The sequence below is a fragment of the Chanos chanos genome, chromosome 16, assembly GCF_902362185.1.
Source record: "Chanos chanos chromosome 16, fChaCha1.1, whole genome shotgun sequence".
NCBI lineage: Eukaryota > Metazoa > Chordata > Actinopteri > Gonorynchiformes > Chanidae > Chanos > Chanos chanos.
In genome coordinates this window covers 4468309-4494916 of record NC_044510.1, presented here as the reverse complement: position 1 = coordinate 4494916, position 26608 = coordinate 4468309, and the positions used below count along the sequence as shown (strand labels likewise).

The window sequence follows — 26608 nt, the reverse complement described above, 5'->3', positions numbered from 1 at the left end:
ACAACTTCAACTCTTCTTCCTATTTTCAAAATCACCATAATGGTCTAACAATTTGTCAGAAGATTCCAGAAGACTCCTGTAAATGATATGTCAGAGCGAGAGCCAAACTACCATGTCGGCAGCTTTTGCAGCAGGCAAACTTGATACATCCATCTTTGGCCTAGATTTAAGAGTTATAAGGGTCTCACTTCTTTCTGATATTGCACTAATAGGGGTAACAAGGGCATTGAGAAATAACCTATAACTACCTACAAAAATTTGCAATAATTCTTAAAATAAATGGCAGTTTATCCAAATGACCAGTTTTCATATGTATTGTGCGATCACACAAAAACATTAGTCGGGAAGTCATTTTCTTTATTTAAATCTTTAAAAATGATCATCTCTACTCGTTAATCCAGTGAAGACAAATCAACCAACAGTGTCTTGATTACGACCCCAACTTCCTGAGTAAATAACATAAATTTGCCTCCAGCATACTATTGAAACTGAAAAGCTTCATCCTGGTTTTCAATGTCACACAATTTAGAAAAATAGAATAAGGTAACAGACATTCCATATATCAAGGAACAGTACTTAACTTCATTTTTCAGTCTCAAAATGTGCTGAGCTATTTGGGGGGGAAAGAAAGTCAATTGTTGCATAATCCAGACAGGCAACCCAAGGCAAGCTTCAAATGTTTGTGCTGAGAGCAAAGCAGCGCAATGACCATCACACAGCTATGAATAAATTTTTAAATCCTTTAACAGAGTGTATGATAATAGCACCATGGACAGATATAACCCATACCAAGATTACAGAAGAATTTCGCTGTTTGAATCACACTTCACTAGGTCAACAGTTTACCCCGACTATACCCCGTTAATGACTCGCACACCCAGATTACTCAGCCCAAAGTTACATCTTTGATGATATATATATATATATATATATATATATATATATATATATGTATGTATTTTGTGAGAATTTAATGTCGTAAACTTGAATATAGTAAACTTAAACAGAGAGGACTATTATGTCATTTGCCTACCATCACCTGCAGCAGAGGTTTACTCTGTTGCTCCTTTATAGACATGCACTTTGGAGTATCTGAAAAACAGATTTTAGGGGGCTTTGGGTCTTTCAACATCAGACCCCTCTCCCGGGTGACTCGGCGGGGGTGGATCAACAGAGCTCTGCAGGGCGACCATGAGGACGTTTCGACCATCTTCAGCCAGCTCATTCAGACACTTATTTAGCATGTAGTAAATTGTGCCAAAGGATAACGCTCCAGCTGCCAGAGATCCCACAACAGGGATGGTGCTGAGAAAATACTCAACCACGTTCTCCACTGCATAGCCAACGCTGCTGTTCAGGAGCTTGATGACTACATCCCTGCTAATCTCAGTATGCAGAGGGGACTTCAGCACAGATTTCAGCTCCTCAAAGGACTTCCCCGATTTGTCGGCTAGCCTCTGCAGAGATTGGTCATCGAGACTGAAGGCATTGTAAAACCGTCTGAGCCCAATCACCAAGATGCCAACATCTGCTGCCGCCCCAAGGCCAGGGACCGGTATGGCAGACACACCGGCAGAAAGGGCAGCCAGCTTCCATATGTCGGCCTGCAACGCTTTCCTCTTCCTCTTGTTAATGTCCAAGGATATGTTTGGCAGGGCCAGCATTAATGCATGCCTCTTGTGCTGAGGGAGCTCCCTCTCCATGGTTTTCTCAAGAAGACCGAAATCATAGCTCCCCAGGTCAAAACAAGAGATCAAAAAAACATCAGGACAGGACACACCAATGCTCTGGAGACCTAGGAAGAAAGAAGAGATGACTTAGAGATCATATCTACTGTCGTTTCTCCCAGGCAATATTTTACAGTAAGATTTCTTAATTTCTTAAACAAAAGAACACTGAAATGTTGATTTTTTTCAAAAAAAAATAAGATTGAGTTAACCTTTTACACAGTCTCTTTGGATAACATCCAGTGTCTTCTCCTTGTTGAAGTTCTTCTTTCTACTTTCAGCATCGATGTTGCTGTCAATCTTTGAACGAATAAAGTAAAACTTCTTCTTCATCTTATTTATTTCATTGGCCAGCTGAGCATGGCACTCTCTGAATCGGTCTGATGAGACAATGATAAAGAAATCATAACGCTGAAAACCAACTTCTTCAAGGTATTCGTCAGCTTTGAAGTTTGGTGTTCCGATCCCAGGCAGATCCCACACTTTCACGTTTGGGTATTTGGGATGTGGGTAAACTTCTGGTTCCATGGTGGTCTCAACAACTCCAGTTGGAGCAGATCCTTTCTCCTCATCCCCCAGTCCTCGAAAGGCATTGACGAATGTAGATTTACCAGATCCTGATTCCCCTGTAATGGCTATGTTCAATTCCACACGATCTTGTTGCTCAAAGTAATCTTGAACCTTCTCAACCACAGTTGACAGGTCCTTATTCTCCATGGCCTCTTTTATCTCTTCCAGGTCTTTTGGATCAATGATCTCAAACCCATCCTCTAGAGAAGCCATCTTGGTTAAAATAAAAGAAACGACATACACAAATTAATGAGTTTGGAGGCAAAGCTTAACCAACAGAATTTTTTTTTTTTTTTTTTCAGTTTTATCCCTTTTTCAGGTGATTTAGCCATACCCAGTTCCCCTTGTATTTCTGTACCCTGCTGCCTTAACCACCACATGTCTCCTCAGACATATTTGGAATCGCTGACCTCACGTTTTCACCTGTCCTCTGAGGTCTTTTTCTGAGGCCACATGCGTGTGGGAGTTCATGATGTGGTCCTCAGATCTACCCGCAACTAGTCTGACATCCTGACCAAGCACTGGGAGCCACCATTGCTGCAAAACGGAAGCAGTCCCCTGCCAGCTCCTGTAAACACCACCAGGTGTGTTTATGTGGACACCTAGCCAAGTCATAAGCACCACTATCATGAATTGAACTCAGGCTAGCATCTTTTTCTCGGGACCATCCAAGCACTAAGCTGTTAGTTTTTAATACTAATGCAATTTCATGTGGTAACAACCAATTGTTTTCACGTGAGCTCAGCTTAATTATCTTATTATCACAACATAACAATCATTTTCTCAAGTATAAAAGCAGTATTCTATGTGTTCATCAATCTCTTCCACTCTAGCTTGTTCAACTTCAGACTGCTTTTTCTGAGTCAGACTGCTACCATCCTGAGAAAAATGAGTTGTCTAGTGAAAATAATTCATTGTTATGTACTGATAGCAGGTGGGGGGCTTTACAGTCATGTTTTCTCTTGGTTTCCATACTTTCTGCACTCGTAGTTCATAACTTTTTGATGTTTCTTGGTTTTGCTCACATTTTGATTATTCTTTCCACTGACTGAACAATAAGTTAATACAGGCGGTAAAAATACTTTTGCTAAGAAAGAGTTATTCTTGGTAGCTTTAAAATATTCCTGCTGAGCAAAATTTAAGTAAAGTAGAATAGTCACTCACTTTACAAAAACAGTTGTCAGTTTAACTCTACTCAGTACTTTTTTTTACTATTTTACTACTTTTATTTTTGCCACCTCTTTAAATTGAGAATTTCTATGATAACTTATTATGCTCATACAGATCTCAGAAATACAGATATTTTCATTCTCGGTGTCAGGTTTTTCGACAAAAAATCTGTCTTTCTGTCTTCGAATTAAAGGAACATAGTATACGTCAAAGTTGTGAATCTGAACTTTATGCTGCTCAAAGTACGCTCGTTGTGGAAATGTCTTATCGCTAGCATGGAAATCTCGTTTTTTTATTATCAGTAAACAATTCACTACTTAAGCGAATAAATGCTGTATAAAAGATTAACGAGAATATAATTCACAGCAGTAGTTACGATATCTTACCGCTAAAACAAGGAGTGGATGTTTTTCCCAGTGGGTACTGCCTAGCCTAAAACTCCGTGGAGAGACTGAAGAAACAAACGAAAAAAAATGTTTAATTTTACAAGCAAGCAGGGGAGAAAACACGGAAGAAAACAAACAGTGATGTCTGAAATTAAAACAAAACGCATAATACCTTGCTTTATGCCCGTGTCCTGCCCGCAAGATGAAACCGAAAACGAAACTTCTCAAACTTTTCAAACCATCGTCTCCTCTTCCAAGGACTACAACACCAGTAGCACCACCCCACATACAAAATACTGAACTAGTACAATGGTCAACTGCGGTCCAACTGTTCGCCCCTAAATCATGACTGCGCGCATATTAACAGCTAACAAGACAGCATTGGAAGTGTAGGCTATTACAAATGTCCTTTTCAAGTTTTGTAAAAGAGCAGTACAGGTGTCGATCGTACAAAACAACAAAAACAAACAAAAAAAAAAACGAATGGCACACATTTACAAATAATACAGAAAAGAACAAAAAAAACCCAGAGCAGAATCTTTGCCTACCTTGACCACAATTTTCTCACCTTATACATGATTTAATTCTTTAACCCTCATGGTAAAAGATGTAATCTGGTAACAAAACACTTACATATTGCAATAGTTCATCTACCAAACATGCTGAACATAAGAAATTGTAGAAAAATTAGCCATACATGGATGACGGTCCAATTTATATGGATACTGATCCTGCCAGAGATTCTGGCTCAAGTTACAGTCACCTGCCACAATAAATTTATCAGTGGGAGAAGTTGTTTTTTTTTTTTTTTGAGCTGGAAATATGAACTGCTAAATCAGAAAGGAACTGACTGTTTCTGGTTTTATTGCTCAACCCATAAATGTTCACCAATATGTATTTATCACCATACAGATAAAAACTCATTTGTGAAGAAAAACTCCATTTGTGAAGATACATCATATACTCCTACTGTGTATAGGGGGTTGCTTCATTTTCAGAAAGAAAAGAAAAAGAATGATTTTATTGAAAAGAAAAAATATAGCCATTTAACAGTTGACAAAGTAGAAATGAGAGAAAGGGTAGTGTAAAGATTTAAAAAAAAAGTGTATGATCAGCCACTCAGGACAAAATGTCATATAAGTGAGTAAACATGTGCTTCATGTGTGAAGAATGCCCTCTAATGTTCCAGACCAAATATACATACTGTACATGCATTCATTTTCTAAGCCACTTATGCTAATTAGGGTTGCAGGGGGTGCTGAACCTTTTTTTTTTTAATTTATTTATAAATTGTATTTTTTGTACACGCTAGACCCCAAATTATGTCTGACATGCAGGGGTGGAAAACATAAAATACTCTGAGGAGACTTAAACTGACAACCGTTTTTTTTTTTTGTAAATTGTACATGAGTGACTATTTTACTCTTACTGAAATATTTTTCAAGAGGGATGCTTTAACTCTACTGATAGTACTTTTTTTTTTTTTAGCAAGAGTACTTCTACTTGAAATGTGGCCTAAAGTTCTATATGGAAATCTTTTTCTACTTATTGTTTAAATTCATTTCAAAATTCCCCCGTTTGTGATTCTCACTCCAAAGCAAGTTTTCTGACAGCACAGATTAACAAACGTAAAATAAAAACATAGCCAGTCACAAACTTAACTCATCCAACTGAACAAATGAAGAACAATGATCTAGGCCATACAAATAATGAAAATGCATTCACAAAATTATTACAGCACAAAAGATTACATTTTAATTAGTGAATAGTACTGTGGGGGGTAAGGGGGGCCAGCCTCCAAATCGTAGGACTTTATCCAATGTATGTTTGATTTCCACTTCATTAAGGCAAAAAGAAAGTGTGTGTGTGAGAAACCCTTGATATTAAGCTTTCGGTCTCTCCCATTTCTGACAAACTCTTGAATGTGTAGTCTTCAACCAGATTAGTCATTTCCTGCTGCAGAATAACCTGTTAGATCTCATGCAGTCTGGCTTCCAGTGGTGCCGTTGGGTCCGAACATTTGGGGCTATGGCCCCGAATACGTTAAGCCTAATCCTGAACATTTTCGCCCCGAAAAAGGAGGTGTTTATGGCAAAACAACAGACAGACCGTGTAACAGAGTGAAGCTTGACTTGCGGCAGATGGGAGTGATCAAGCGCTGCACAGTGCATGCAAACGTAGAAGACACTCACACCCAGATGAAACGCTCCGGTTTTCCTAGCCCCACACTTAGTCCCTGATCTTTTCAATAGCTAGAAATGCCACTGCTGGCCTCCACGGAAATGTTCCTCCTCACTGTTGTGGACAACCTGCGGCTGGCGAGGGCAGTCATTAGTTCTCATTTCACAGGATCTGCCTGCAGTCTTAGACACTGTTTAATCACTATATCCATATGTGGTTTGTTCATGTAAATACTGCTGACTTGACTGATGTTAAAATGCGTAAAAACTTGTGAATAAACGTTTGTTGTTGTCATTTTAACTCTTAACACTTAACACTTGTAGAGTCCTACGTTCTTTTCAATGGTTTGTCGCGTTTAAACTTATTTTAGCTATGCATTGTCACTACTGCCACTATTTTGCATTAGCACAATAGATATATCTATAATCTAAGACCTATGGAACCCACACATTTAACTGAATGTGCCTCCAACCTGTAATTTCCCCTATGTGCATTGAGTTACAAGCCAAGTCATCAGTGGGAGGGCTACATGTATTTGCCAGGCTTTCAAAGAAAAATCAAAGGTAACCCTTTACTACCACTACCTGACTGCTGCTTTGCTCTCATGTTAGATGTGACATTAACTTTCCAACCTCCTAGTGAAGGTCTTGTACAAAAGATTAGGTTTATATTTCTGGAGTCAGGAAGGGGGGTGTGTTTCCTCTCTTTGGAACGGGTCACAATAGCTCCTGTGTGCCCAAGGGAATTCTGTGGAAATGACTTTCCTGTTTTCAGCAACCGCAACTGAGAAGCCCATGTTAGTGAGTTCAGTCGTCACGTTGAAAAGTGTGGCGGGAATTTGCTCTTCAGTCTGCTGGTTAATATCAAGTGTGTTTAGTGTATTTGTCAACTTTATTCTTTCTGTGTGGGGCGAGCTCTTTATGTTTGCAAGTGTGGGGTGAGAAGTATGTTTTTGTTTTAGGTAGCATTGAGGCGGAACATTTGTGTTTGTTTTAGTTACTTCGGGGTATCGGTGTCCGTTTCCATGGTTTCCTCAGTTTCTTCAGGACAAACTGGACGCACCGTGTCCTAATTGCTCTTTTTTTTCCTGCTTAATACAGGTTGGTAACCTGTAAATAAATCATAACAATCCACCTCATAAGGTCAGACTTTATTAACAGGACTGTCTGCTAAAAGTTAGTGTTGTAACAAATCTGATATGTGTATATATATTTGAAAGAAAGTAAGTCCGTCCTGTCGAAGTTTCCTGAGTCGACAAACTGGACACCAGTTTGGGTCACTATAATAACCTTACAAGTTCAGTTAACGGTGATAGTGTTTCTAAAGGCTCCTGCACAGTGTTAATGTTAAGATACTCATTGTTTCACATATTTAATGTTGACATATTTATTGTTTCACATATTTATTCTTTCAGCTATTTATTGTTCACCTATATGCTTATAATTAACGCACTTTATAAAAGTTAACGGTTGAGGGAGGTAAACTGAACAAAGATTGTTAGTTACACTAAGGTCTGTTTTGCTAAATATATCGTTCAAACATGTTATATAAACACTTTCTAGTCAATACATTTCAGTGGCCTATAATTATTATAGAATCTTAATGTAAAGTTTGGTGTATATATAAAGAGACATTGTAAATTACATTTGAATTACACTAGATGTGAATATTAGTGTGTCAACCAGTTGCATACTGTGAAAAGGTTCTTTAATTACTAAAGATGTATATTGAATATAAAAGTCAATAGAAATGTGTTTATCACACAAATGGTGACTGATCGGAGTGAATGTGTGCTTTATTTACACTTATTATTGAATATAGTGATTGGCTGTAGTGAAAGTAGGCAAGGAACTGCATGAAACAAGAGGGGCTGAAATGCATGAGACAGAAATGTGTTGTGTTTCCATTGTTTTGAGTTGTTTAATAAAACAGCCGGAGAAGCGATCTGGGACAAACTGGACGCACCATTTCCTCATTGCTCCTGTTTTTTTTCCTGCGTATTACAGGTTTCATTTTTGTTACGGTGTTCCCCATCCCTGGGACCCGTAACACAAGGTTAGAGTACTGAGTAGCATGATGCTTGTTTTATGTTGACCTAGCGAAGTCTCTGAAGTAGTGTAATGCATATATATATATATATATATATATACACACACACAAACACACATATATATATAGATTCTCAACAAGTATTGATTAAAGTATTGATTTTATATTTTTGAATACACCAGCCTCTAACACAGTCTTCCCAGATATCACTCAGGGTCTTCTCCTCATTGCAGTTCTTCTCTGATGCTACAATCAATCTTTGGTCGAATAAAATAACTTCTTCTTCATTTTATTTATCTCAATGGCCAGCTGAGCATGGCACTCCCTGAATCGCTCTGATGAGACAATGATAAAGAAATTGTAACGCTGAAAACCAACTTCTTCAAGGTATTTGTCAGCTTTGAAGTAAGACCAGCATAAGAAGATGTTTCTTGAATGGGGAAGGGACTTCTTCATGGTCTCCTGCAGACGTCTGAAATCGTAGCTCCCCAGGTCAAAACAAGAGATTAAAAAGACGTCAGGAGAGGTCACACCGATGCTTTCAAGACCTGGGAAAAGAGATGGTGTTATTTTTGAATGTTATAAAATCAAAGTTCTAGTCCATTTTTAACCTTGTTAGGTGTAGCAAATGCAAGCTGAACCTAATTTCTGTGAAAAAATATATATATATATATATATTTGATTAAAGTATTGATTTTATATTTTTGAATACACAAACCTCTAACACAGTCTTCCCGGATATCATTCAGGGTCTTCTCCTTATTGAAGCTCTTCTTCCTGCTTTCAGCACAAATGCTACAATCAATCTTTGATCGAATAAAATAAAACTTCTTCTTCATTTTATTTATTTCATTGGCCAGCTGAACATGGCACTCCCTGAATCGCTCTGATGAGACAATTACAAAGAAATCGTAACGCTGAAAACCAACTTGTTCAAGGTATTTGTCAGCTTTGAAGTTTGGTGTCCCAATCCCAGGCAGATCCCAAACTTTTACATTCACATGTTCAGGATGCAGGTACGCTTTTGGTTCCATGGTGGTCTCAACAACTCCAGTTGGAGCAGAGCCTTCCTCCTCATCCCCCAATCCTCGAAATGCATTGACGAATGTAGATTTACCAGATCCTGATTCCCCTGTAACGGCTATGTTCAGTTCCACATGCTCTTGTTGCTCAAAGTAATCTTGAATCGCCCTTACTGCAGTTGTTAGACCCGTGTTGGCCAAAGCTTCTTGAATTTCCTCCAGTTCAGTTGGACCAATAACATCATATTCTTGTCCTATTTCAGCCATCTTCATATAAGAGACATTCGGTCAATTAAACACATGTACAAGCAGTATAAGTAAGTTAGGTCAAGATTATTACCCCTGTGTGATTGATTGATGAATACAGTCAACAAACAAAGTCTATCAGTGATGTCATAAAACTGAGAAATAAACCAGCAGTATAATATAGTTGGCATCTGACTTTTTCCTGGTAACAAACCCACCAACATAAGTCTACCATGCCTACAACACCAAAGGTCATTATCAGGGTATTTAATTCTTCTGCTCAGCCAACATGCTGTTCATCTCAGTCTCTGTGCAGCTACCATACATACTTAATATATTACATGTTATTTGAAGAATTTGTTTGTTTCATTGGTTGACTGATTTTGTGTAAAAGTATTTGTAGGAGCCTAAATACAGTTTATTGATAGAATATAAAATATAAATATTTGATGTCATTTATGTTCATATGTAAAACAGTAATTTACATGGTTCATTGATTTAGAAGGAATTGAATGAATATTTACAGTATTTAAAAGTTGATTTATTTACAGATCATATTTACAGTAATTTAGTAAGTGAATTGCTTGATTCCTTGAACTTAACAGGTGTGTGAATAATTCAAAATGCATAAGATTTCATTTATACATTTGTAATATTTGGGAATAGGTGACTATAATTGTTGCTTTCTAGTAGCCTCAACCTTGATTAAACATTGATTGAAATGCCGGCTGGGGGGTTAAAGAGAAATGTTTTTCTTATACTGAACATTTATTTTTAGATTTAGCGTTAATTTTCTATAAAATATAATACATTTTAATATAATGTAATTTCACATAATATCAACATTTATTTTGGGCTTGTGGCCCTCCATCCAGATTAATTTTTGGCCCTTCATAGGAAAGAATCTGGGCATCTCTGTTTTAGACGTATCTTTCTTGGTTTAGCTCAGAGTGTAATGATTCTCTGCAAGTAGCCTACTCTGTAAACTGAACAGCAGAGCAAACCAACATTAGTAAGGGTGGAAAAGTACAAGTAGAAGTACTGTTACTAAAAAAATGTACTCCTAAGTAGAATAAAGTATCCCTCCTGAAAAATACTTAAGCAAAATAGTCACTTACTTACAAAAACGGATGTCAGTTTTTGCGAGCGAATAAATGATAAAAGATATGGGCCTAATATAAACATATAAAAGATTTACAAGAATAACATTCATAGCAGTAGTTACCATGTCCTACCGCCCAAACGAGGGGCGGGTGTTTTTCCGAGTGGGTTCTGCCGAGCAAAAAACTCCGTGAGTTTGAAGAAACAAATGAACAGCAACAAAAAATATTGTGTGTTTCATAAGCAAGCAGACAAACAAGGAAAGAGGCAAGCAATGGTGGCTTGCATAAAAACAAAACGCTGAATCCCTTGCCTTATCCCTGTTTCCTGTCTGCAGCGCAAGATTAAACCGAAAACGAAAGTTCTCAAACGTTTCCTCCCAGGAGGGCAATTACAGCAAACAAGGAAGAATATACACAGATGGAAAATGATCAGTCACTCAAGGAAAAAGTAGGCTTTATCAACTAAAGAGGAAAACAGGAGGGGCGTAAATACACAGAAAGTAAAAAGGTAACTAATAGAGAACTAGTGAAGCTAATGATTTGAATAACGGGTGGCTCAGACTGGTCATTAATAGTCTGATGATGCTGAATGCCGATACGTTGACTGTGATAATGAGATAATGGTGTGACAATCTAATTCTCATTTGTCACATAACAAATGTATCTTCTCAATAAAGTCCAATTATTTTTCCTTTTCGGAACAGCACCTTTGCCTACCTTGACTACAATTTTCTAACGTTAAACTTGGAGCATTGTGAGAAATATTTTGAATGTATTAACCACAGATGTTTGTTATGTTAATTAACAACCCACTATTACTTTAGTTATGCTAAGTATTGTCAAAGCATTAATGTTCTGTTCTGTGTGTCATATAATTGTAACTACATGTAATTTGTACCTGACACCCTAAGTGTCATTGAAAGGTCACGGTGAAAATAACAGACAAAGGAAGTTTTGTAAGCGACAACTGGGGAGCATGTCGAACTGTTTAGACCCGTGCAGTCCAAAGCTATGCTAGAAAAAAGAAGCGTCAAGGATGTTTGTGGTGAAGACAAGATATAAGTTCTTGGAACAGGTACAGTGTAACCAGAAAAGTGAGAATAATACTTAGAAGAGAACACCCCCATCCTGTATGCTGAGTCAGCTGTTTATTCTTCTGTATAAATACTCTGTGTTTCTCTGTTTTCGGGAGAGACTGTGCTTGAATGGACTAGAGTGTGCTCTCCCATGATCATGCTATTGGGATAAAAGGAATGATTGATCACGCCTGTTTGTTTGTCTATTGTCTCTGAGACCTCAAATTGATCTTATACCCAACCACTGGACTGTGATTTGGATTTGTTTGATAAAATTTCTTAGTATCCCAACCAATGCATCCATGAACTATTTCATTATGCCTCCATATCCGATCTCCATATGCTTTTGTACAATAAAAACATAGCGAGAGATCAAACTTTTTTTTTTGTGCAAAGCTGAAGACACACAACCCGTGACTATCCCAACCTGACTTTTTAACGATTTAAGACAGAGGGTTGACCTGTAGGTGAGATAGAGGCCTGAGAATTTTCACAGCAGCTGCTTAGCTGTCTGTACCTCCTGTTCCATATGGCCCCATTGTTCTGTGGTAATAAGGAGCTTGTGGTTGTGTGTGTGAAACCCAGTGATTATACAATGTCTTGAAAAGAGTCTGAGGGAAGTCAGGGCCTGTTATCCGTGATGACATGGAGGGGGACACCATTGCGAGCAAGCCATGATTTTACCTGTTATACAGCTGTACTGGAAGTGGTAGAGGTCAACTCAGTGCCATCTCAGTGGCTCTTGAGAAGCAGTCAAAGACAACTAGGTAAGTAGAGCTGTCAGTGTGAGAAAAGGTCGGTACTCAGTCATCGCCATGGGTTCTGGTGTTGGATTTTGGAGAAGGGAGTCTGGTGCCTGCCATCTGAATCTGTAAAATTTTCGGAGAGGAGCAGCGATAGCCACAGAGAATGCTAAAACTGTGTTCTGACTACATTGCGTGTCTCATAGCATGACACAATGCAATGTAACACCTCACCTAGGAAAAATACTCAACCCAGTTATATTTCAACAAAAGTATTGAGTTTGACCTTGTGCTTGTCTTCAAACCCTAACATTAAGCTGTTCTGTTGTCAATATGTTTGAGAGAGCTTACCGAACTCCACCAAAAGAATCAGTGCACACAGCTGGAGTTGCTCCAGGAAGACTATTAAGTTACCATGTATTAATGCTTGGCAGACAGGCACAACACTAAGACAAATGAAATGGGGGCTGTCTGAATTTGACAGGTGCTGTACAGTAGTAGGACAATGGTTAAGATTTAAAGCTGACAGAAGTCTTTTTAAGTCAACCATACTCAAATTTAGTGTAAACTCTCTGCTTTACTGAAATGGGTTTTTTTTTTCTTAAAAAATCACTTGTTAACCACTTCAACTCTTCTTCCTATTTTCAAAATCACCATAATGGTCTAACAATTTGTCAGAAGATTCCAGAAGACTCCTGTAAATGATATGTCAGAGCGAGAGCCAAACTACCATGTCGGCAGTTTTTGCAGCAGGCAAACTTGATACATCCATCTTTGGCCTAGATTGGAGAGTTGTAAGGGATTCACTTTTTGATATTGCACTAATAGGGGTAACAAGGGCATTGAGAAATAACCTATAACTACCTACAAAAATTTGCAATAATTCTTAAAATAAATGGCAGTTTATCCAAATGACCAGTTTTCATATGTATTGTGCGATCACACAAAAACATTAGTCGGGAAGTCATTTTCTTTATTTAAATCTTTAAAAATGATCATCTCTACTCGTTAATCCAGTGAAGACAAATCAACCAACAGTGTCTTGATTACGACCCCAACTTCCTGAGTAAATAACATAAATTTGCCTCCAGCATACTATTGAAACTGAAAAGCTTCATCCTGGTTTTCAATGTCACACAATTTAGAAAAATAGAATAAGGTAACAGACATTCCATATATCAAGGAACAGTACTTAACTTCATTTTTCAGTCTCAAAATGTGCTGAGCTATTTGCGGGGGAAAGAAAGTCAATTGTTGCATAATCCAGACGGGCAACCCAAGGCAAGCTTCAAATGTTTGTGCTGAGAGCAAAGCAGCGCAATGACCATCACACAGCTATGAATAAATTTTTAAATCCTTTAACAGAGTGTATGATAATAGCACCATGGACAGATATAACCCATACCAAGATTACAGAAGAATTTCGCTGTTTGAATCACACTTCACTAGGTCAACAGTTTACCCCGACTATACCCCGTTAATGACTCGCACACCCAGATTACTCAGCCCAAAGTTACATCTTTGATGATATATATATATATATATATATATATATATATATATATATGTATGTATTTTGTGAGAATTTAATGTCGTAAACTTGAATATAGTAAACTTAAACAAAGAGGACTATTATGTCATTTGACTACCATCACCTGCAGCAGAGGTTTACTCTGTTGCTCCTTTATAGACATGCACTTTGGAGTATCTGAAAAACAGATTTTAGGGGGCTTTGGGTCTTTCAACATCAGACCCCTCTCCCGGGTGACTCGGCGGGGGTGGATCAACAGAGCTCTGCAGGGCAACCATGAGGACGTTTCGACCATCTTCAGCCAGCTCATTCAGACACTTATTTAGCATGTAGTAAATTGTGCCAAAGGATAACGCTCCAGCTGCCAGAGATCCCACAACAGGGATGGTGCTGAGAAAATACTCAACCACGTTCTCCACCGCATAGCCAACGCTGCTGTTCAGGAGTTTGATGACTACATCCCTGCTAATCTCAGTATGCAGAGGGGACTTCAGCACAGATTTCAGCTCCTCAAAGGACTTCCCCGATTTGTCGGCTAGCCTCTGCAGAGATTGGTCATCGAGACTGAAGGCATTGTAAAACCGTCTGAGCCCAATCACCAAGATGCCAACATCTGCTGCCGCCCCAAGGCCAGGGACCGGTATGGCAGACACACCGGCAGAAAGGGCAGCCAGCTTCCATATGTCGGCCTGCAACGCTTTCCTCTTCCTCTTGTTAATGTCCAAGGATATGTTTGGCAGGGCCAGCATTAATGCATGCCTCTTGTGCTGAGGGAGCTCCCTCTCCATGGTTTTCTCAAGAAGACCGAAATCATAGCTCCCCAGGTCAAAACAAGAGATCAAAAAAACATCAGGACAGGACACACCAATGCTCTGGAGACCTAGGAAGAAAGAAGAGATGACTTAGAGATCATATCTACTGTCGTTTTTCCCAGGCAATATTTTACAGTAAGATTTCTTAATTTCTTAAACAAAAGAACACTGAAATGTTGATTTTTTTCAAAAAAAAATAAGATTGAGTTAACCTTTTAAGCAGTCTCTTTGGATAACATCCAGTGTCTTCTCCTTGTTGAAGTTCTTCTTTCTACTTTCAGCATCGATGTTGCTGTCAATCTTTGAACGAATAAAGTAAAACTTCTTCTTCATCTTATTTATTTCATTGGCCAGCTGAGCATGGCACTCTCTGAATCGGTCTGATGAGACAATGATAAAGAAATCATAACGCTGAAAACCAACTTCTTCAAGGTATTCGTCAGCTTTGAAGTTTGGTGTTCCGATCCCAGGCAGATCCCACACTTTCACGTTTGGGTATTTGGGATGTGGGTAAACTTCTGGTTCCATGGTGGTCTCAACAACTCCAGTTGGAGCAGATCCTTTCTCCTCATCACCCAGTCCTCGAAAGGCATTGACGAATGTAGATTTACCAGATCCTGATTCCCCTGTAATGGCTATGTTCAATTCCACACGATCTTGTTGCTCAAAGTAATCTTGAACCTTCTCAACCACAGTTGACAGGTCCTTATTCTCCATGGCCTCTTTTATCTCTTCCAGGTCTTTTGGATCAATTATCTCAAACCCATCCTCTAGAGAAGCCATCTTGGTTAAAATAAAAGAAACGACATACACAAATTAATGAGTTTGGAGGCAAAGCTTAACCAACAGAATTTTTTTTTTTTTTTTTTTCAGTTTTATCCCTTTTTCAGGCAATTTAGCCATACCCAGTTCCCCTTGTATTTCTGTACCCTGCTGTCTTAACCACCACATGTCTCCTCAGACATATTTGGAATCGCTGACCTCACGTTTTCACCTGTCCTCTGAGGTCTTTTTCTGAGGCCACATGCATGTGGTAGTTCATGCTGTGGTCCCCAGATCTGCCTACAACTAGTCTGACATCCTGACCAAGCACTGGGAGCCACCATTGCTGAAAAACGGAAGCAGTCCCCTGCCAGCTCCTGTAAACACCACCAGGTGTGTTTATGTGGACACCTAGCCAAGTCATAAGCACCACTATCATGAATTGAACTCAGGCTTGCATCTTTTCCACTGCACCACCCAAGCACTAAGCTGTTAGTTTTTAATACTAGTGCAATTTCATGTGGTAACAACCAATTGTTTTCACGTGAGCTCAGCTTAATTATCTTATCACAGCATAACAATCATTTTCTCAAGTATAAAAGCAGTATTCTATGTGTTCATCAATCTCTTCCACTCTAGCTTGTTCAACTTCAGACTGCTTTTTCTGAGTCAGACTGCTACCATCCTGAGAAAAATGAGTTGTATAGTGAAAATAATTCATTGTTATGTACTGATAGCAGGTGGGGGGCTTTACAGTCATGTTTTCTCTTGGCTTCCATACTTTCTGCACTCGTAGTTCATAACTTTTTGATGTTTCTTGGTTTTGCTCACATTTTGATTATTCTTTCCATTGACTGAACAATAAGTTAATACAGGCGGTAAAAGTACTTTTGCTAAGAAAGAGTTATTCTTGGTAGCTTTAAAATATTCCTGCTAAGCAAAATTTAAGTAAAGTAGAATAGTCACTCACTTTACAAAAACAGTTGTCAGTTTAACTCTACTCAGTACTTTTTTTACTATTTTACTACTTTTATTTTTGCCACCTCTTTAAATTGAGAATTTCTATGATAACTTATTATTCTCATACAGATCTCAGAAATACAGATATTTTCATTCTCAGTGTCAGGTTTTTCGACAAAAAATCTGTCTTTCTGTCTTCGAATTAAAGGAACATAGTATACGTCAAAGTTGTGAATCTGAACTTTATGCTGCTCAAAGTAGCATGGAAATCTCGTTTTTTTATTATCAGTAAACAATTCACTACTTAAGCGAATAAATGCTGTATAAAAGATTAACGAGAATATAATTCACAGCAGTAGTTACGATATCTTACCGTTAAAACAAGGAGTGGATGTTTTTCCCAGTGGGTACTGCCTAGCCTAAAACTCCGTGGAGAGACTGAAGAAACAAACGAAAAAAAATGTTTAATTTTACAAGCAAGCAGGGGAGAAAACACGGAAGAAAACAAACAGTGATGTCTGAAATTAAAACAAAACGCATAATACCTTGCTTTATGCCCGTGTCCTGCCCGCAAGATGAAACCGAAAACGAAACTTCTCAAACTTTTCAAACCATCGTCTCCTCTACCAAGGACTACAACACCAGTAGCACCACCCCACATACAAAATACTGAACTAGTACAATGGTCAACTGCGGTCCAACTGTTCGCCCCTAAATCATGACTGCGCCCATATTAACAGCTAACGAGACAGCATTGGAAGTGTAGGCTATTACAAATGTCCTTTTCAAGTTTTGTAAAAGAGCAGTACAGGTGTCGATCGTACAAAACAACAAAAACAAACAAACGAAAAACGAATGGCACACATTTACAAGTAATACAGAAAAGAGCAAAAAAACAGCAGAATTTGTGCCTACCTTGACCACAATTTTCTCACCTTATACATGATTTAATTCTTTAACCCTCATGGTAAAAGATGTAATCTGGTAACAAAACACTTACATATTGCAATGGTTCATCTACCAAACATCTTGAACATAAGAAATGGTAGAAAAATTAGCCATACATGGATGACGGTCCAATTTATATGGATACTGATCCTGCCAGAGATTCTGGCTCAAGTTACAGTCACCTGCCGCAATAAATTTATCAGTGGGAGAAGTTGTTTTTTTTTTTTTTTTCGAGCTGGAAATATGAACCGCTAAATCAGAAAGGAACTGACTGTTTCTGGTTTTATTGCTCAACCCATAAATGTTCACCAATATGTATTTATCACCATACAGATAAAAACTCATTTGTGAAGAAAAACTCCATTTGTGAAGAAACATCATATACTCCTACTGTGTATAGGGGGTTGCTTCATTTCCAGAAAGAAAAGAAAAAGAATGATTTTATTGAAAAGAAAAAATATAGCCATTTAACAGTTGACAAAGTAGAAATGAGAGAAAGGGTAGTGTAAAGATTTTTAAAAAAAGTGTATGATTAGCCACTCAGGACAAAATGTCATGTGAGTAAGTGAATACACATGTGCTTCATGTGTGAAGAATGCCCTCTAATGTTCCAGACCAAATATACATACTGTACATGCATTCATTTTCTAAGCCACTTATGCTAATTAGGGTTGCAGCGGGTGCTGAACCTTTTTTTTTAAAATTTATTTATAAATTGTATTTTTTGTAAACGCTAGACCCCAAATTATGTCTGACATGCAGGGGTGGAAAACATAAAATACTCTGAGGAGACTTAAACTGACAACCGTTTTTTTTTTTTTTGTAAATTGTACATGAGTGACTATTTTACTCTTACTGAAATATTTTTCAAGAGGGATGCTTTAACTCTACTGATAGTACTTTTTTTTTTTTAGCAAGAGTACTTCTACTTGAAATGTGGCCTAAAGTTCTATATGGAAATCTTTTTCTACTTATTGTTTAAATTCATCTCAAAATTCCCCCGTTTGTGATTCTCACTCCAAAGCAATTTTCCTGACAGCACAGATTAACAAACGTAAAATAAAAACATAGCCAGTCACAAACTTAACTCATCCAACTGAACAAATGAAGAACAATGATCTAGGCCATACAAATAATGAAAATGCATTCACAAAATTATTACAGCACAGAAGATTAAATTTTAATTAGTGAATAGTACTGTGGGGGGTAAGGGGGGCCAGCCTCCAAATCGTAGGACTTTATCCAATGTATGTCTGATTTCCACTTCATTAAGGCAAAAAGAAAGTGTGTGTGTGAGAAACCCTTGATATTAAGCTTTCGGTCTCTCCCATTTCTGACAAACTCTTGAATGTGTAGTCTTCAACCAGATTAGTCATTTCCTGCTGCAGAATAACCTGTTAGATCTCATGCAGTCTGGCTTCCAGTGGCGCCGTTGGGTCCGAACATTTGGGGCTATGGCCCTGAATACGTTAAGCCTAATCCTGAACATTTTCGCCCCGAAAAAGGAGGTGTTCATAGCAAAACAACAGACAGACCGTGTAACAGAGCCGAGCTTGACTTGCGAAGCAGATGGGAGTGATCAAGCACTGCACAGTGCACGCAAACGTAGAAGACACTCACACCCAGATGAAACGCTCCGGTTTTCCTAGCCCCACACTTAGTCCCTGATCTTTTCAATAGCTAGAAATGCCACTGCTGGCCTCCATGGAAATGTTCCTCCTCACTGTTGTGGACAACCTGCGGCTGGCGAGGGCAGACATTAGTTCTCATTTCACTGGATCTGCCTGCAGTCTTAGACACTGTTTAATCACTATATCCATATGTGGTTTGTTCATGTAAATACTGCTGACTTGCCTAGGTGATGTTAAAATGCGTAAAAATTTGTGAATAAACGTTTGTTGTTGTCATTTTAACTCTTAACACTTAACATTGTAGAGTCCGACATTCTTTTCAATGGTTTGTCGCGTTTAAACTTATTTTAGCTATGCATTGTCACTACTGCCACTATTTTGCATTAGCACAATAGATATATCTATAATCTAAGACCTATGGAACCCACACATTTAACTGAATGTGCCTCCAACCTGTAATTTCCCCTATGTGCATTGAGTTACAAGCCAAGTCATCAGTGGGAGGGCTACATGTATTTGCCAGGCTTTCAAAGAAAAATCAAAGGTAACCCTTTACTACCACTACCTGACTGCTGCTTTGCTCTCATGTTAGATGTGACATTAACTTTCCAACCTCCTAGTGAAGGTCTTGTACAAAAGATTAGGTTTATTTCTGGAGTCAGGAAGGGGGGTGTGTTTCCTCTCTTTGGAACGGGTCACAATAGCTCCTGTGTGCCCAAGAGAATTCTGTGGAAATGACTTTCCTGTTTTCAGCAACCGCAACTGAGAAGCCCATGTTAGTGAGCTCAGTCGTCACGTTGAAAAGTGTGGCGGGAATTTGCTCTTCAGTCTGCTGGTTAATATCAAGTGTGTTTAGTGTATTTGTCAACTTTATTCTTTCTGTGTGGGGCGAGCTCTTTATGTTTGCAAGTGTGGCGCACCTAACATAGTGTGGCCACATTTATGGGGTGAGGAATATGTTTTTGTTTTAGGTAGCATTGAGGCGGTATATTTGTGTTTTAGTCACTTCGGGGTATCGGTGTCCGTTTCCATGGTTTCCTCAGTTTCTTCAGGACAAACTGGACGCACCGTGTCCTCATTGCTCTTTTTTTTCCCTGCTTAATACAGGTTGGTAACCTGTAGATAAATCATAACGATCTACCTCATAAGGTGAGAAACAGGACTGTCTGCTAAAAGTTAGTGTTGTAACAAATCTGATATGTATATATATTTGAAAGAAAGTAAGTCAGTCCTGTCGAAGTTTCCTGAGTCGACAGACTGGACGCCATTTTGGGTCGCTATAGTAACCTTGCAAGTTCACTAAACGGTAATAGTGTTTCTAAAGGCTCCCGCTCAGTGTTAATGTTAAGATATTCATTGTTTCACATATTTATTGTTTCAGCTATTTATTGTTTCATGTATTTAATGTTAGATATTTATTGTTCACCTATATGCTTATAATTAACGCACTTTGTAAAAGTTAATGGTTGAGGGAGGTAAACTGAACAAAGATTGTTAGTTACACTAAAGTCTGTTTTGCTAAATATATCGTTCAAACATGTTATATAAACACTTTCTAGTCAATACATTTCAGCGACCTATATTACAGAAGCTTAATGTAAAGTTTGGTGTATATATAAAGAGACATTGTAAATTACATTTGAATTACACTAGATGTGAATATTAGTGTGTCAACCAGTTGCATACTGTGAAAAGGTTCTTTAATTACTAAAGATGTATATTGAATATAAAAGTCAATAGAAATGTGTTTATCACAGAAATGGTGACTGATTGGAGTGAATGTGTGCTTTATTTACACTTATTATTGAATATAGTGACTGGCTGTAGTGAAAGTAGGCAAGGAACTGCATGAAACAAGAGGGGCTGAAATGCATGAGACAGAAATGTGTTGTGTTTCCATTGTTTTGAGTTGTTTAATAAAACAGCCGGAGAAGCGATCTGGGACAAACTGGACGCACCATGTCCTCATTGCTCCTGTTTTTTTTCCTGCGTATTACAGGTTTCATTTTTGTTACGGTGTTCCCCATCCCTGGGACCCATAACACAGGGTTAGAATACTGAGTAGCATGATGCTTGTTTTATGTTGACCTAGCGAAGTCTCTGAAGTAGTGTAATGCATATATATATATATATATATACACACACACACACACACACACACACACACACATATATATAGATTCTCAACAAGTATTGATTAAAGTATTGATTTTATATTTTTGAATACACCAGCCTCTAACACAGTCTTCCCAGATATCACTCAGGGTCTTCTCCTCATTGCAGTTCTTCTTCCTGCTTTCAGCACTGATGCTACAATCAATCTTTGATCGAATAAAATAACTTCTTCTTCATTTTATTTATCTCAATGGCCAGCTGAGCATGGCACTCCCTGAATCACTCTGATGAGACAATGATAAAGAAATCGTAACGCTGAAAACCAACTTCTTCAAGGTATTTGTCAGCTTTGAAGTAAGACCAGCATAAGAAGATATTTCTTGAACTGGGGAAGAGACTTCTTCATGGTCTCCTGCAGACGTCTGAAATCGTAGCTCCCCAGGTCAAAACAAGAGATTAAAAAGACGTCAGGAGAGGTCACACCGATGCTTTCAAGACCTGGGAAAAGAGATGGTGTTATTTTTGAATGTTATAAAATCAAAGTTCTAGTCCATTTTTAACCCTGTTAGGTGTAGCAAATGCAAGCTGAACCTAATTTCTGTAAAAAAAATATATATATATATATATATATATATTTGATTAAAGTATTGATTTTATATTTTTGAATACACAAACCTCTAACACAGTCTTCCCGGATATCATTCAGGGTCTTCTCCTTATTGAAGCTCTTCTTCCTGCTTTCAGCACTGATGCTACAATCAATCTTTGATCGAATAAAATAAAACTTCTTCTTCATTTTATTTATTTCATTGGCCAGCTGAACATGGCACTCCCTGAATCGCTCTGATGAGACAATGATAAAGAAATCGTAACGCTGAAAACCAACTTCTTCAAGGTATTTGTCAGCTTTGAAGTTTGGTGTCCCGATCCCAGGCAGATCCCAAACTTTTACATTCACATGTTCAGGATGCAGGTACGCTTTTGGTTCCATGGTGGTCTCAACAACTCCAGTTGGAGCAGATCCTTCCTCCTCATCCCCCAGTCCTCGAAATGCATTGACGAATGTTGATTTACCAGATCCTGATTCCCCTGTAACGGCTATGTTCAGTTCCACATGCTCTTGTTGCTCAAAGTAATCTTGAATCGCCCCTACTGCAGTTGTTAGACCCGTGTTGGCCAAAGCTTCTTTAATTTCCTCCAGTTCAGTTGGACCAATAACATCATATTCTTGTCCTATTTCAGCCATCTTCATATAAGAGACATTCGGTCAATTAAACACATGTACAAGCAGTATAAGTAAGTTAGGTCAAGATTATTACCCCTGTGTGATTGATTGATGAATACAGTCAACAAACAAAATCTATCAGTGATGTCATAAAACTGAGAAATAAACCAACAGTATAATATAGTTGGCATCTGACTTTTTCCTGGTAACAAACCCACCAACATAAGTCTACCATGCCTACAACACCAAAGGTCATTATCAGCGTATTTAATTCTTCTGCTCAGCCAACATGCTGTTCATCTCAGTCTCTGTGCAGCTACCATACATACTTAATATATTACATGGTATTTGAAGAATTTGTTTGTTTCATTGGTTGACTGATTTTGTGTAAAAGTATTTGTAGGAGCCTAAATACAGTTTATTGATAGAATATAAAATATAAATATTTGATGTCATTTATGTTCATATGTAAAACAGTAATTTACATGGTTCATTGATTTAGAAGGAATTGAATGAATATTTACAGTATTTAAAAGTTGATTTATTTACAGATCATATTTACAGTAATGTAGTAAGTGAATTGTTTGATTCCTTGAACTTAACAGGTGTGTGAATAATTCAAAATGCATAAGATTTCATTTATACATTTGTAATATTTGGGAATAGGTGACTATAATTGTTGCTTTCTAGTAGCCTCAACCTTGATTAAACATTGATTGAAATGCCAGCTGGGGGGTTAAAGAGAAATGTTTTTCTTATATTGAACATTTATTTTTAGATTTAGTGTTAATTTTCTATAAAATATAATACATTTTAATATAATGTAATTTCACATAATATCAACATTTATTTTGGGCTTGCGGCGCTCCATCCAGATTAATTTTTGGCCCTTCATAGGAAAGAATCTGGGCACCTCTGTTTTAGACGTATCTTTCTTGGTTTAGCTCAGAGTGTAATGATTCTCTGCAAGTAGCCTACTCTGTAAACTGAACAGCAGAGCAAACCAACATTAGTAAGGGTGGAAAAGTACAAGTAGAAGTACTGTTACTAAAAAAATGTACTCCGAAGTAGAATAAAGTATCCCTCCTGAAAAATACTTAAGCAAAATAGTCACTTACTTACAAAAATGGATGTCAGTTTTTGCGAGCGAATAAATGATAAAAGATATGGGCCTAATATAAACATATAAAAGATTTACAAAAATAACATTCATAGCAGTAGTTACCATGTCCTACCGCCCAAACGAGGGGCGGGTGTTTTTCCGAGTGGGTTCTGCCGAGCCAAAAACTCCGTGAGTTCGAAGAAACAAATGAACAGCAACAAAAAATATTGTGTGTTTCATAAGCAAGCAGACAAACAAGGAAAGAGGCAAGCAATGGTGGCTTGCATGAAAACAAAACGCTGAATCCCTTGCCTTATCCCTGTTTCCTGTCTGCAGCGCAAGATTAAACCGAAAACGAAAGTTCTCAAACGTTTCCTCCCAGGAGGGCAATTACAGCAAACAAGGAAGAATATACACAGATGGAAAATGATCAGTCACTCAAGGAAAAAGTAGGCTTTATCAACTAAAGAGGAAAACAGGAGGGGCGTAAATACACAGAAAGTAAAAAGGTAACTAATAGAGAACTAGTGAAGCTAATGATTTGAATAACGGGTGGCTCAGACTGGTCATCAATAGTCTGATGATGCTGAATGCCGATACGTTGACTGTGATAATGAGATCATGGTGTGACAATCTAATTCTCATTTGTCACATAACAAATGTATCTTCTCAATAAAGTCCAATTATTTTTCCTTTTCGGAACAGCACCTTTGCCTACCTTGACTACAATTTTCTAACATTAAACTTGGAGCATTGTGAGAAATATTTTGAATGTATTAACCACAGATGTTTGTTATGTTAATTAACAACCCACTATTACTTTAGTTATGCTAAGTATTGTCAAAGCATTAATGTTCTGTTGTGTGTGTCATATAATTGTAACTACATGTAATTTGTACCTGACACCCTAAGTGTCATTGAAAGGTCACGGTGAAAATAACAGACAAAGGAAGAAGCACAGGAAGTTTTGTAAGCGACAACTGGGGAGCATGTCGAACTGTTTAGACCCGTGCAGTCCAAAGCTACGCTAGAAAAAAGAAGCGTCAAGGATGTTTGTGGTGAAGACAAGATATAAGTTCTTGGAACAGGTACAGTGTAACCAGAAAAGTGAGAATAATACTTAGAAGAGAACACCCCCATCCTGTATGCTGAGTAAGCTGTTTATTCTTCTGTATAAATACTCTGTGTTTCTCTGTTTTCGGGAGAGACTGTGCTGGAATGGACTAGAGTGTGCTCTCCCATGATCATGCTATTGGGATAAAAGGAATGATTGATCACGCCTGTTTGTTTGTCTATTGTCTCTGAGACCTCAAATTGATCATATACCCAACCACTGGACTGTGATTTGGATTTGTTGGATAAAATTTCTTAGTATCCCAACCAATGCATCCATGAACTATTTCATTATGCCTCCATATCCGATCTCCATATGCTTTTGTACAATAAAAACATAGCGAGAGATCAAACTTTTTTTTTTGTGCAAAGCTGAAGACACACAACCCGTGACTATCCCAACCTGACTTTTTAACGATTTAAGACAGAGGGTTGACCTGTAGGTGAGATAGAGGCCTGAGAATTTTCACAGCAGCTGCTTAGCTGTCTGTACCTCCTGTTCCATATGGCCCCATTGTTCTGTGGTAATAAGGAGCTTGTGGTTGTGTGTGTGAAACCCAGTGATTATACAATGTCTTGAAAAGAGTCTGAGGGAAGTCAGGGCCTGTTATCCGTGATGACATGGAGGGGGACACCATTGCGAGCAAGCCATGATTTTACCTGTTATACAGCTGTACTGGAAGTGGTAGAGGTTAACTCAGTGCCATCTCAGTGGCTCTTGAGAAGCAGTCAAAGACAACTAGGTAAGTAGAGCTGTCAGTGTGAGAAAAGGTCGGTACTCAGTCATCGCCATGGGTTCTGGTGTTGGATTTTGGAGAAGGGAGTCTGGTGCCTGCCATCTGAATCTGTAAAATTTTCAGAGAGGAGCAGCGATAGCCACAGAGAATGCTAAAACTGTGTTCTGACTACATTGCGTGTCTCATAGCATGACACAATGCAATGTAACACCTCACCTAGAAAAAATACTCAACCTATTTATATTTCAACAAAAGTATTGAGTTTGACCTTGTGCTTGTCTTCAAACCCTAACATTAAGCTGTTCTGTTGTCAATATGTTTGAGAGAGCTTACCGAACTCCACCAAAAGAATCAGTGCACACAGCTGGAGTTGCTCCAGGAAGACTATTAAGTTACCATGTATTAATGCTTGGCAGACAGGCACAACACTAAGACAAATGAAATGGGGGCTGTCTGAATTTGACAGGTGCTGTACAGTAGTAGGACAATGGTTAAGATTTAAAGCTGACAGAAGTCTTTTTAAGTCAACCATACTCAAATTTAGTGTAAACTCTCTGCTGGACTGAAATGGGTTTTTTTTTCTTTAAAAATCACTTGTTAACCACTTCAACTCTTCTTCCTATTTTCAAAATCACCATAATGGTCTAACAATTTGTCAGAAGATTCCAGAAGACTCCTGTAAATGATATGTCAGAGCGAGAGCCAAACTACCATGTCGGCAGTTTTTGCAGCAGGCAAACTTGATACATCCATCTTTGGCCTAGATTGGAGAGTTGTAAGGGATTCACTTTTTGATATTGCACTAATAAGGGGTAACAAGGGCATTGAGAAATAACCTATAACTACCTACAAAAATTTGCAATAATTCTTAAAATAAATGGCAGTTTATCCAAATGACCAGTTTTCTTATTTATTGTGCGATCACACAAAAACAGTCGGGAAATCATTTTCTGTATTTAAATCTTTAAAAATGATCATCTCTACTCATTAATCCAGTGAAGACATATCAACCAACAGTGTCTTGATTACGACCCCAACTTCCTGAGTAAATAACATAAATTTGCCGTCAGCGTACTATTGAAACTGAAAAGCTTCATCCTGGTTTTCAATGTCACACAATTTAGAAAAATAGAATAAGGTAACAGACATTCCATATATCAAGGAACAGTACTTAACTTCATTTTTCAGTCTCAAAATGTGCTGAGCTATTTGGGGGGAAAAAAAGTCAATTGTTGCATATTCCAGACGGGCAACCCAAGGCAAGCTTCGTATGCTTGTGCTGCGAGCAAGGCAGCACAATGACCATCATATAGCTATGAATAAATTTTTAAATCCTTTAACAGAGTGTATGATAATAGCACCATGGACAGATATAACTCATACTAAGATTACAGAAGAA

The 26608-nt window shown here is 38.1% G+C and overlaps 4 protein-coding genes across 4 annotated transcripts; all 4 read right to left on the bottom strand.

The window, feature by feature from the left end:
* Positions 1 to 1105: 1105 nt before the first annotated feature.
* Positions 1106 to 3914, bottom strand: LOC115829661 (interferon-inducible GTPase 5-like). Its single transcript, XM_030793825.1, has 3 exons — positions 3854 to 3914; positions 1940 to 2510; positions 1106 to 1795 (listed from the first exon to the last, which is right to left on the bottom strand). The coding sequence occupies exons 2-3, from the start codon at positions 2508 to 2510 to the stop codon at positions 1107 to 1109; spliced, it is 1260 nt and encodes a 419-aa protein (XP_030649685.1). The 5' UTR covers positions 3854 to 3914; the 3' UTR covers position 1106.
* Positions 3915 to 8477: 4563 nt separating this feature from the next.
* On the bottom strand, positions 8478 to 9372 carry LOC115829721 (interferon-inducible GTPase 1-like). The gene is given in 3 exon segments (XM_030793889.1): positions 8478 to 8518; positions 8521 to 8631; positions 8802 to 9372. Coding segments are annotated over 3 exon segments (723 nt in total).
* Positions 9373 to 13995: 4623 nt separating this feature from the next.
* On the bottom strand, positions 13996 to 15399 carry LOC115829720 (interferon-inducible GTPase 5-like). Its single transcript, XM_030793888.1, has 2 exons — positions 14829 to 15399; positions 13996 to 14684 (listed from the first exon to the last, which is right to left on the bottom strand). The coding sequence occupies exons 1-2, from the start codon at positions 15397 to 15399 to the stop codon at positions 13996 to 13998; spliced, it is 1260 nt and encodes a 419-aa protein (XP_030649748.1).
* A 4438-nt stretch (positions 15400 to 19837) lies between these two features.
* LOC115829719 (interferon-inducible GTPase 1-like) lies at positions 19838 to 22278 on the bottom strand. Its single transcript, XM_030793887.1, has 3 exons — positions 21708 to 22278; positions 21387 to 21530; positions 19838 to 19911 (listed from the first exon to the last, which is right to left on the bottom strand). The coding sequence occupies exons 1-3, from the start codon at positions 22276 to 22278 to the stop codon at positions 19838 to 19840; spliced, it is 789 nt and encodes a 262-aa protein (XP_030649747.1).
* Between the last annotated feature and the right edge of the window lie 4330 nt (positions 22279 to 26608).